Source organism: Gopherus evgoodei, chromosome 1, assembly GCF_007399415.2.
Source record: "Gopherus evgoodei ecotype Sinaloan lineage chromosome 1, rGopEvg1_v1.p, whole genome shotgun sequence".
Classification (NCBI taxonomy): domain Eukaryota; kingdom Metazoa; phylum Chordata; order Testudines; family Testudinidae; genus Gopherus; species Gopherus evgoodei.
The window spans coordinates 366,792,640-366,805,859 of NC_044322.1; the positions used below are offsets into that span (position 1 = coordinate 366,792,640).

Sequence of the window (13,220 nt, forward strand, 5' to 3'; positions counted from 1 at the left end):
AATGGAACTCTGTGGTCACGAGAGAGAGAGAAGAAATAGAATCTGTGGGTTTTCTATCTGAACCCTCTTCCTACTACTAGCAGAGCTGGCATTTTTTTTCCTTCCCAAACCCCTCTCTGCATCCCAGAGTTTATTTTTTCCTGAGAATACACTGCGAAACAAACCTAGAAGTTTTGGAAAAGAAACATAACACTCTCACTTTGTAGCATGCATATTCATTCCTCAAATACAAAATGGTGCACATATCATCCAAAGGAAGCCCTTGCAATTCTATAAGCAAAATACAAGAACAGGATAATAAAATCCTCACAGTCTATTAGTCAAACAAGATCTATCACTCTTTTGTATCATTAGATACCGAACAACTTCTGCCAACTTACTTGCTTTTTCAGGACCTCGTCTATTACAATGTTTTGATCAAATCAATCTAAATATGCTATCTAATGAAAAATCTCAAAAAAAAATAATACAAAACATTAATTAATGCTCAGTATGCTGGGCAGGAGTATGGTTCTCTTAAAAATGAACAAAACTATTTGCTTCCAGTGGAAGAAGGGGGGGGGGGGAATCCAATGAAACCAGAAGCTGGAAATGAGTGATAGGTGATGGATCACTTGTTGATTACCTATTCTGTTTATTCCCTTTGGGGTACCTGGCATTGGCCACGGTTGGAAGACAGGATATTAGGCTAGTTGGACCTTTGATCTGACCCAGTAAGGATGTAATGTTCTTAAAACAGATAGAACATTGTCTTATCAAACTGTTTGGTTAAAAAAAAAAAAAACAATGAAAAAACGTAAACAAAACAATTGTTTAGCTCCATAGCAACACTTATTGACTATCTTCTAAGCATTTACTCCTCAAAAATTGTGTTAGTTTGTGTGGAAAATATATTGTCTGCAGATAAGGGAGTGACAGTCACCGCTGGTGCTGACTGTGTGCACACACTATTGCAAATTTATTGGTAGACTTCTATTTCAAGACAACTATAATAGATATTAACTTACATTACAGCTCCCACTGAAAATATTTAACCAAAAATGCAGCTCAGCATCCTTTACAAACCAGGATAAGGGCTCCAAGATTATTCTTCTATGTGTGATTTAATGTCTTATTAAAAATTCCACTGGGCCCTTTGTGGAATGTTGGCAGCTTCAGAGAATGGTTAATTATTCAATTTAAGCCCCAACAGACATAATTGATAAAGGTCACAATAGTTACTGCCCCAATTATATTTACAGACTATGATTCTCCAGACACTAAGACAGAACCCAATAAATCAGCAGTGACACTTGGATAAAAAAAGGAAAAAGTCAGCCCTTTCAAGTCAGTGGCCTGTATGTCTCCAATTTAGAAGACAAAAGACAGTTACCAATCTGTACAGTAACTATTGTTCTTTGAGATGCAGGTGCAGACATGTACTCCGCTCAGGTGTGCACACACCCAGAGCATCAAAGCCGGAGAAACTTGCCCAGCAGTATCCATAGGGCAGTGCTTGTGCCCTCTTGCCCAATAATCCCTTCCCTTGATATTTAAGGGCAGCACAGACTCTTCCCCCCACAGTTCCTTCACTCCGAATGACAAGAGTTGGGGCTTGTCATAAACAGATAGCTAAGGGTTAATGTCTCTTTCACCTGAAGCACCTGACCAGAGGACCAATCAGGAAACAGGATTTTTTCAGCTCTGGAGTGAGGGTTTTTTGTGTGTGAGGTTTTTTTTTTTGTTCTGGTCTGTCTGCCTGCCTTTCTCTCAGCTTTGAGAGGTGATTTCTGTTTTCTAATCTTCTGTTTCCAGTTGTAAGTACGAAAAGATCAGACAGAATTTATAGGTTTCTTTTGTATTTACATGAATATAGTTGCTGGAGTGCTTTGAATTGTATTCTTTTTGAATAAGGCTGTTTATTCATATTTCTTTTAAGCAATTGACCCTGTATTTGTCACCTTAATACAGAGAGACCATTTGTATGTATTTTCTTTCTTTTATATAAAGCTTTCTTTTAAGACCTGTTGGAGTTTTCTTTAGTGGGGAACTTCAGGGAATTGGGTCGGCAGCTCACCAGGGAATTGGTGGGAGGAAGAAATCAGGGGGAGGTCTGTGTGGGCTAGATTTACTAGTCTGACTTTGCATTCCCTCTGGGTGAAGAGGAAAGTGCTTTTGTTTTCAGGACTGGAATTACAGAGGGTGGACTCCCTCTGCTTAGATTCACGGAGGTTGCTTCTGTGTATCTCTCCAGAAGCACCTGGAGGGGGGAAGGGAAAAGATTTATTTCCCTTTGTTGTAAGACTCAAGGGTTTGGGTCTTGGGGTCCCCAGGGAAGGGTTTCGGGGGGACCAGAGTGCCCCAAAACACTCTAATTTTTTGGGTGGTGGCAGCAATACCAGGTCCAAGCTGGTAACTAAGCTTGGAGGTTTTTCATGCTAACACCCATATTTTGGACGCTAAGGTCCAAATCTGGGACTAGAGTTATGACAGGGCTCCAATGCAGTGGAGCTGGAGGACAGGTCATGGAATACATGTCTGCACTCACATCTCGAAGAACAGTTACTATACAGGAAGACAACAGTCTTTTTTTTTTCTTCGAGTGACTGCAGACATGTACTTCGCTAAGGTGACTCACAAGCTGCAACAGTAGGAGGTGGGGCTCAGAGGTTACTGCAGATCTGCCTTTCCAAAGTTTATTACTACTTCTAGGTCAACAGCATCACTGAAGAATGCTATTTACGTCACTTGGGCCCTCACTGAATGTGCCTATAACCTCTACGGAGACATGGTCTGAGCTATTTCATATGTCATCATTGTGATTGCCTCGGGCGATAGACTAACTTCAACCACACTTGAAGAGGATGATGGCGCAATCTCACATGCTGGACTACGCAAGCGCTTGCGGTCACATGGCCTAGTAACTTCAGGAATACATGGACCATAGCTGAACGTTGAGATTGGAGTGCCAGACATAGGAGATAAATTGCTTGAAATCAATCGTTCAGCAGAAATGCTCTTGAACCCAGAGTCTAGTAGGGCACCAATGAACTCAATGTTTTGAGTTGGTATTAACATCAACTTTCCTTTGTTTAGAATCAGGCCCAGATAATCAACGAGACATACTGGAACTGGACATGACAGAGGACTTGTTCTCTGGACTTGCCTCTCACTAACCAATCGTCCAGGGATGAAAGGACATGAATCCTTTTTTTTCCTGAGATATTCTGCTACCACAGTCACGTATTTGGTAGATACTCACAGAGCAGGACAGCCCAAAAGGAAGCACAGTGTACAGATAATGCTCACCTGCCTCTAGAAATCTCAAACCTCCTGTGGCTTAGGAAAATCACCTCATGGAAGGAAGCATCCTGAAGACTGAGGGCAGCAAATCAACTGTTGTGATTCAAAGAGGGAAAAATAGTTGCTAGGGTAACCATGCCAAATTTCATATATTTGATGTACTTGTTAAGACTGTGGAGATTGAGGATAGGTCTCATCCCTCCCAGGGATTTGGGGAATGAGGAAGTTCTGCAAGTAGAATCCCTTTTCCCAATTCTGAAGAAGAACTTCTTCTATGGCCCCTGAAGCCTAGAGAGCCTGCATCTGGTGAGAAAGCAGGGACTTGAAAGGTGGGTTCCTGAAAAGGGATGGGGAATGGGCAGGAATTGAAGAACATAACCCAATCTCATCATGCTTTGGACCCACTTGTCCATAGTTATCAACTCCCAAACCTTGTGGAAGTGGGACAGTCTAACCCCAGACGAAGAGGAAATGGCTTGAAACTCAATGATTGGAATGCCAACACTAGAGAATCAGATTGGTTGACTGCCTGAAGCTAATGAAGAATGGACGGACTGAATAAAATCAGCACCAAAAGACCTTCTCCTATGAGACTTGTGCCCCTGATGTCTAGCGGGATAATACGACCTAAGGAACCGCTGAAGGCGATATTGCTGTTGTCGCCCCAAGAAGTGATGCCTCTATTACCAGTGTAAAACCCCCCAATGAATCCAGCTTAGCTTGAAAGGACTTAAAGGAATTTAATGTTTGTCAGTTATCCCTGAAAACTGAAACTGGATGTCAAAGGGTAGGGTTCTCAATCATCTGTTGGACCTCAGGAACTATACCAGAGCTCTACAACCATGAAGACCTTCTCCTTGTTACAGCAGAGGCTGTAATTCTAGAGGAAGTGTCGACCATGTCCAAAACTGACTGCAGTGATATCCTCACCACTAGACAACCTTCTGCAATGGAAGCCTTAAAACGCTTTCCTGAAGGATTCTGGCAACCTACCTGTAAATTTTGCCATTGATTTCCAATTTACAAAGTCATACTTTGATAAGAGTGCTTGCTTATTGGTAACGTTCATTTGTAAGAATAAGGTAGAGTAAATTTTCCTCCCCAACAAGTCCAATCTTTTGTCTTTGGTGTCAACTTATATCTCCCCTGTATCAACCTCTCACTAACACCATTATGACAAGAGAGTTAGATGCCAGATACGAGTGGAAGCACTTGAAGCCATGCAGAGGCACATAGTATCTCTTATTGGTATGCTTTGCTGTGGGTTGTAAGGGCATTGGGGTGTTCCAAAAAGTTTTTGCCAGTTCCAAGATCACTTCATTTATCCTCCCTGGATCTGAGGATTGCAGAATATCCAGCAACTTGTGTGTGTTCCCTGAACAAACTTAGCCTGAATACCCAAGGCTGAAGCCCTGCATCTCAGAAGGTCCTGGTATGATTTAAAATCCTATGGTATAGGGAAGGAAGAGTCTGACATTGCAAAGACATCTTCTGATGAATGAGAGGAAAGAAGTAGAGCCAATCGAACCTCCCGTGGTGCCCATAAAAGTTCAGCCTGAACCAGTTCCGCAGGAGCAACTGCTAAACTGTGGTTGCAGCAATGGATGTTCAGGACGAAAGGCTACAGGAGGAATAGGTGACCTTGCTTAGGCTGCAACGAGGATCAAAACCAAGCCAACTGCAGAAAATTCCAGTGGTTCCAAGGAGCCACTGTGGGCAGGAGTATGACTCTGGTGGCCAGCAGCAACTGGGCCAAGGACCTTATCTCTGCTCCAGGAGCAGTGCCGATATCTGCACCAACAGTGATCCTCAGGAAGTCTCAACAACTTTAGAAAGTGGTAACAAGGCAGCATGGAAAAGAAGGATGACGTCTCTGAATCCAACCCTGAGGATCCTTCCAAGTAGTACACAGGCAACAGGAGTCGTCGTCCTAGGAGTGGCCAGCAAATGTCTAACTTCATCCAAAGTCCAGCACAAAGGACGCATCCATTCTGACAAAGAAAGTAGTCAGTGCCTGAAACACTGATAAAGGCCTCACACATGGCACCAGAGCAGACGTCTGCACCAAAGTCGAAACCGGCACGTTCCCACACATGAAGTGTGCACTGGAGTCATCATCGGCACCGAAGATCATGACTCCGCTGACAATCCTAAGTACTGAAAAGGCAGCAACCTCAATTCAGCACAGTGAACAGACAGAGGCCCACATCATAGACTCATAGACTCTAGGACTGGAAGGGACCTCGAGAGGTCATCGAGTCCAGTCCCCTGCCCTCATGGCAGGACCAAATACTGGCACCAACAATAACAGAAGATGTGTAATCAGTTCAGACAGCACTGAAGACACCAAAGCAGCAGCAACCACAGCCAAACATTCCCAAATTAGAGGAGAATCAGAAACGAACAGGAAAAGTAAGTCCAATAGTGGTGTGGAAACCCTTGGTGCTGACCCTGACATCATCAGTACTGGACTCAACAGAAGCCCCACAGACGGTGCCAATGTCAACGATATCGAGTCCACTTGCTCTTATCTTAGCACCAGAGAGCAGGTAGATGGCCCTGCTCTATCTCACATACCGGATGAATCATGCTACTGGTCTACACTCCTCTTAGACGGGAAGGAGGAATACCTCCTAGTGCTGGAACGGCCCCAGTCCATTTTATGAGATCTTTGTCTAGGAGGACCAGAGAAAGGAGAACAGTCTCTTCCTCCTAGGACAGGAATCTGAATCTGGCTAAACAACAGCCAGTGCCCACTCCGATATCCTCAAGGGGCAGCTGACAATTTGTGGATGTCACCAGTATCGCAGTGGGACTCATGGCCTGCTCCAGAAGGTGCTACTTCAAACATAAGTCCCTCGCCAGCTGGGTTCTTTTCTTGAATGATCTGCAGATGGAGCACCTTTCTTTAATGTGCTCCTCTCCCAGGCACAACAAACATCACATGTAGGGGGTCACTAGTGGGGATAACCACCCCACACAATGGACAATGTGGGCATCTGTAACAGAGTGCTATCAGCAGCACCTCAGTCACTTACAGTGCTGCATCCTGGAGAAGGCTGCAGGTCCAGCTGAGGGCAATTACACGCATTCTGGTGGGGAATTGAGAGCACCTGGGTGACAATCACAGGGCTAATAAGATAACTAGGGAGAATACAAGGAGAAAACAGGAAGTAAGAGGGAGCACAAGAGCCATGCAGAAGAAAACTCAGAGGTGAGTCTGGGCTGGGGAGTGAGGGCTACAGGGAAGCCTGTCTTGGCTATAGCCAGTGTTGCACAGTATTGTTATGTAAGAGGAGAATAAATGCACACCTTAGTGAAAGCTAAACGGCCTGGTGTGCATTTGTGACTGCGAAACCATCTGAACCGGCTAAGCAGAGCGGTTCACTGGGTAGTGATGGAGGCACCTTGTAACAGCAAGACACCACATAACTATCTTAACTAACTACTACTCACTAACGCTAAGGGTACTACTAAACTATACTATTAACTACATACAACAAAGTCCCAGAAAGACTGAGACAGAGAACTGTCAGGTGCATTACCACACGGAACACTCCAACTCTAGCTATCAACCGTGAGAATGAACTAAGAAGGATCAGGATGGCACTGTCCTTAAATAGCTGGAGAAGGAGCTTTTGGGAGAGAGGAGGTGAGCGCCAACCCTATGGGTAATGATAGGGAACGTTCTCCTGCTCTGGTGCACTGGGAGTGTTAAGTGGAATACACATCTGCATGCACTCAAAAAAACCAACAACAACAACCCACAAATTGCTGAGCATTTCCACTTCCACCTAGGTGAGGCTCTGTGAAAACTCCATGTAGCATTTGCTTCTCAGATGACTTTAGCCAGGTATGCTGCTGCTCCCTTCGGCCAGGTCTTCTGGCAGTTCTTGTATCAGTAAAGCTATTTCAGTTGGGGAGAGGATGATTTTTTACCAAAATAGTTTTATACTGGACCAACCCCTAATGTGAACACCATGATATGGGAATCACTATGCAGGTATAAAGCATCTTAATACTGGTATAACTGTATCCACAATCGGGGGGTTGCAGAACTTTAATTATACCAGCATAGTTAAAGTAATATAACTTTTGTGTGTAGACAAACCATTATACTAAATTTAGCTTCAGGAATAAATCATCCAGAGAGGAAGTTTACTAAATATTTCTCAGATTAGCTGATAACTCTGCACTAACACAAAAACTGTATGATACACAATTCACCCATGTTTGCATTAACACAAAGATTGTATTATATATACATACACTTCACCCATGTTGAAATATGAGTATGCGAATGGTTTGGCGGATGGAAGGCAAACCACACTACACAAAGGCAAATACACACAATCTAAAACTCATAAGACTTCAAGCACACAGTTTAAGATGAGAAGACAACAATGAGCATCTTTCTTATTTGTAACTCTCACTCTCTTCACCCTTAGTTTAGAGTAAACCCGGGCTGTTACATCTAGTTTAGACTATAAACTCTTTGGAATAGTAACCCCCCATTGTTCTGTCTGTGAAATGTCATGCACATTTAATGGCACAGTTTAAATAAACCTTAAAATTCTACAGATCCCTTTACAAACAAGGTGCAAGTCTAAGAAGAGGTTTTCTCTTCTGCCTCTCAGCAAAAACATTAGAGGTACTAACTGTTTGGTGATGATGCTGAGCAGTGATGCTGATGACAACCACAAAAAAAAAAAAGTGAAAAGAAAAAAACTTAAAGAACTAGGTCTGGTTAATTACAGTGCTCTGCTCTAACACTTAAAACTCATGGATTTATCTTTTGGCACTGATCACTCTTACCCCCAGAACATGCTTAGACCCTAGTTTGCCTCACATTGCTCAACATCACTCAATCTCATTAAGTAATAGCACTAATGGACTCCTGAAGCAAATCCTGCCTAGTCCTCCTTAGCCAGAAAGGGGAAAAATGGGTGGAGGGCTAAATTAAGGACTCTGAAGATTAGCCTCACCAATGCATATTGTTCTGGAATGTAAAAGAACAATAGAGAAAGCCATAATAATGTTGCCTGCATAAACTGTGGTATTACAAGTTACTTAATACAAATCTTCATTCGTAAAATAATTACAATCTATTAATGCATTCCTGGTTCCTTCTGACTTCACAGATTTTATAACAGAAATATTATCATAGTAGTCACAAGAACACAGTAACTTTTCACATTGTTTCACGACATTCACATGCCTGAATATATTCACACACAAAAATATTTCACTATCTTACATACGCATTAAGTTACGTACACTGTCACTATAGACAGTGTTGTTAATTTAATGCGTATTTAAGATAGTGAGATATAGATTTCTAGTGACAATGGTAATAACTGACCCCTGATCAAACCCCAGGAGCATAGTCACATACACTTGCACATGTACATCAAGATTTCTGACATAAATTTAATACAGAAAAAAAAGCAAATTCTCCAACTCCAAAATAAAGGCGTCTGGTCACATAATAAGAGTAATAAGTGAAGCATGCATGTGTAAATACAATTCAATATGATAAGCAAACACTACAAAAAGAAACAAGCTCTTTCCACACACCCTAATCCAAAAGTGTATTCACTATTTTAGTGCACATTCAATTTTTATGTATGCAGAACTCCACAAATTCTAAGACTTTATTCCTGGGAGAGGTCCCTATATTTTATGGACTGTACGGGTTTCAAGTCAATGACCCTCAATGAATCTATATCTCAGTGAGCATTATTACTGTCATTTCTGGGTTCTGACCACAGAATGATGGCCTGGGAGAGATTATGAAACAAAACTGATCTCTCTGCTGCCAGAGTTTCCAATTAAAAGAAACAAAACAGATGAATTTTTAGATAAAACACTGCATATAAACTCAATGGAGTAACATGAAAAACAGAGCAAGAAATAGAATATTGTGATGTAACATTCACTGTGAATCACAAAATAATCAAGTATTTATTTCACAACCTGAACCTCAAGGCCTTTTTCCAAGGCAGGTTTCATCAGCCTTGCACCAGAGAAGAATTTCTGCAGCCAATTCTCCAATTCAGTTTTCTTCCCATAAAAGAAGAATCTGTGTACGTACTTGAAGCGGACCTTCTCGTCCATGTCCACAGGGGGCTCATGTGTGATGAGGCTAACCAGCTCCTCCATGCAGTGCTGCTGGCAGATGAAGTCCAGCAGTTTGCGGTTCTGTGCCTTGCACTCCTGTAGGATGTCATCTTCATCCATCAGCTCGTGCAGTGTCACATCCTCCTTATCCAGCAGCTTGTCCACATGTGATGTTGTGTTTAAATCAAACTTCCAGAACATGATGATGGAACACACCCAGCTGCAATGCAAGAGGATAAGTGTTAATACTCAGCCTCCACAAGTCAAGTGAAGATACAGTAAGGGTCTTTTCAGGGTTCCCCTTATGTCTCTGAAAAGGAAATAAAAATGAGTTAAATTATTTAAGCAAAATGAAGTACACATTTATGTGACTAAAAAAATTAATCAGCACCCTCCATGCTACATCTCTATGCCTTAAGGTTCAATCCTGCAAGGTACTAAGCACTGTGACCCCAATAAAGTAAAGTATTTAAGCATGTGCTTAATTTTAAGTAAAATATTCCCACTGAAGTCAATGTGAGTGCTCAAGAAAGTGCTTAAATGTTCTGCTGTGCTTAAAGTGCTATCTTGCAGGATTAAGCACTTCCATTGTAAATATAGGGTTAATTTTTCAGGACATTAGTTATAAGGATCACAACCAAAGAAGTTAAATAGGTGAAATTTACTTATCTATCTACACTGAAATGAGCACCTTCTGCTCCATAACTGGTTTATTGTTTTCTCATCTTCCAAGCACAGAGAATCCTGTGGCACCTTATAGACTAACAGACGTTTTGGAGCTGTGAATGGCTTGCCAATTACAGAACCAGTTTCTCCTCTCTTGGTTTTCACACCTCAACTGCTAGAACAGGGCCTCATCCTCCCTGATTGAACTGACCTCGTTATCTCTAGCTTGCTTGCTAGCACACATATATATACCTGCCCCTGGATATTTCCATTACATGCATCTGAGGAAGTGGGTATTCACCCACGAAAGCTCATGCTCCAAAACGTCTGTTAGTCTATAAGGTGCCACAGGATTCTTTGCTGCTTTTACAGATCCAGACTAACACGGCTACCCTCTGATACTTGACAAGCACAGAGAGGCGCTCCTTAAAAACCCTCCTTCTAGCTATAAAATGGAAAGGGAAAGACTAAGAACCTTTTGTCCAAGTGTCATATCAGACAAAGACAACACATCTATTTTAAAATGATAAAGAAATGCACTGAAGACCAGACAACCACACTACAAAATGTTTTGAATGAAGCACTATGCTGTTCTGTGCAGGAAATGGTCACATGTTTGAGTGAGTAAGTCCTCACAGAAGGAGATGGGATATTTTATGATATTTCGTAGGCCTGAGAAACCCCTGAATGTATCCATCTGGAAATAGGGGATATGGATACTATGCACCCTTTCTTAGGTCACTCATCTACTCCTGAACTTGCATCTTATTTCCTGCAAGGATTAGTTATGCATAAACAGAATTTGAACATCCCAACCATAATTAAAGTCCACCACGACTGGTTAAAAGAAGGCAAATAGACTGGATCAAGTTAAAATCATAATTCTGGAGGACAAAATTCTGAGGTAGGCCTGAAAATTATCTCATCTGGGAAAAACTGTAAGTATTCCAGATAAGTAAGGCACCTGATTTTACTAACTCTTCTGGTCAACTTAACTGCTAACAGGAAAAACAATATTTTAAATGTAAACTACAGGGAAGGTCCTCTCTGTAAATGAAGGTTCAGAGATTACATCAAACCATAGTAGTCTCAGGACGGCATCTCTATAGAGACACAGCTTTCAGGAACTAGAAAACGTGAAGTTGCTGCCAAAACAGGCTAGAAATGGAACCAATATGCTCCAAGACTCCTAACACTGAGTTCTGGACTGTCAGGAAGCTGGGAATCAGACCCAATCAAGATCTCAGTTTAAGAGAAGGAATTTCAATATATCCCTGGTTGTGCGGCCACGTGGGATTTTTGTCCTTTAAAAGGTCACCATGAGGATCAAATTTTCAGAATCTCTTGAAATGTCCAGATTTGGGGACAGTCTTTAAGTTTACAAGCTCTCCTGAATATTCATTGCTTTAACAGGCAAAACCTCTCAGGTTCCAAGCTAAGAGTCTCAAGGTGCTTTAAATCTGGGAGTTTAAGAGAATCCTGGAATTGAATTTTTCCCAGCCCAGGACAGCCAGGAATGCTGAACTGACATATGCAGGAGTCTGAGAGACTGTGGGTCTCTGCACCACTACATTTCTGTTAACCACTTGAAGAGTAAATTATTTAGTTCCTATTCTCATTTGCCCAAGTGGCATGTGCTTAGAAAGCTGACCTATAGGTTTCTCTTTTGCTAAAATGTAGGTGATTTTAATTCTGAGATGCCTTAAGCTGGGAGCTCCCCAGAAAGGACCTAAATGAGGCTTTTGAAAGCACCCAGTGAGTACTACTATAAACAAGCCATCTAAGTAATAAATCAACAAAACCATCTGCCTCAGGAGCAAGAGAATTTACCCTTGCTTCATTCAGAACTTTTAACTTCTATTTTCTTGCTCCAGCCTGGAAGTGCCAGTACGCAATAGATGTCTTACTGTTGTTTCTCATATGAATCACAATCAAGTCCAGTAGAAATCTCATGAGTAGAGAGAAAACCACTTTCTTAACTGCTTTAAACCCTAGGACATTGTTGTGATCAGCTTCCTGGGACAACCATTTGCCTAGAATTGTATAGGGCCAACCTGAGCTTACTCAGGTGCGCAGAAGCTAATCTGGTTCCTGATACTGAACATAATCAGGATATTTTGTAAAGTACAAAAATGCATCACCACCACGGAACAGTTTTCAAATCCAGCAACTGTCATAACAAAAGTAACTATAGTCTCTGAATAGCAAGTACTTGAGGAGTTCCCAGAAGAAATACAAATTGTAACATCCTTCTGGGCAACTCGTTTAGAGCCACAAATGTCTCACGGAATGCCTAGAGGTGGGTCAGATCCTGACAGGGCACTAAGGAATTCCTCTGAATCATCTATAAAGAAGTGAAGGATGCAAGCAGCTGAAAGACCTCATCAATATGTGCAGATACTATTTCATAAAGGTTGGCTATAAAGGAGTTGCCTATGATCATCCTGTTATAGACTGCTCATCAGAGACACTATCAAACTGATGAGAAACAAGGAATGGGAGAAAAGTGAAGGCCTGGAATTGAAAATGGGGCCACAATTTTACAAAGTGCAAGTAGTTTTGGTACTACAAGCAAACTAGCACATGCATACCATCTTCCGTGTAGGACAAAGAAAATCCTGAGGAGAATTCTCTATCAGAAAGACCAACACTTCATGAAGAATCGGGCCTTGAACACCATCAATCAGCCTGGACAGAACCAGCACTGGTGAAGTCTGTCTGTTCCCTTTCCTTCCAAAAATGAATGAACAAACACACCCTCAAAAAAAAAAAAATCTTCAGTAAAAGGAGTACCTGTTACAGGAGAAATGGTTACTTACTTGTAACAAGAGCTCTTCGAGATGGACTGTATATTCACATTCTTGGGACTTGTGTCAACCGACGCCGCGACGGCAGAACCTTTCAGTAGCAGTGCCCATTAAGCACCCATGCTCCCCTGCCCTCCCTGTCTAGCACTCCAATGTGTTCTAAGGGCTTGAGCGTAAAGAGGCCGTGGCACTATTGACACCTCAGCTCCTTCCTCTGCTAACACAGACGTCTTAATCTGCACTCCAAAGGAGTAGGGAAGGTGGGCGAGGAGTGTGACCATGCAGAATCCATCAGGAAGAACTCCAGTTACAAATAACCTTCATTTCTTTCTTGAGTGTTCTCTG

At 42.0% G+C, this 13,220-nt stretch overlaps 1 protein-coding gene across 2 annotated transcripts in view; it reads right to left on the minus strand.

Annotated features, from left to right (window-relative positions):
* Positions 1–13,220, minus strand: part of PPP6R2 (protein phosphatase 6 regulatory subunit 2) — a 159,943-nt gene that overhangs the window by 82,437 nt on the left and 64,286 nt on the right. Inside the window, exons 1-2 of one of the 2 annotated variants that reach the window (XM_030537206.1) lie at positions 12,888–12,960; positions 9,377–9,622 (exon numbers count right to left, since the gene is read on the minus strand). In XM_030537206.1, the coding sequence (XP_030393066.1) occupies positions 9,377–9,603 (227 nt within the window). In that variant the 5' untranslated portion in view covers positions 9,604–9,622; positions 12,888–12,960. Of the gene's footprint in view, positions 1–9,376; positions 9,623–12,887; positions 12,961–13,220 lie in introns of those variants that run through there. The other variant, XM_030537294.1, reaches the window with a different exon arrangement.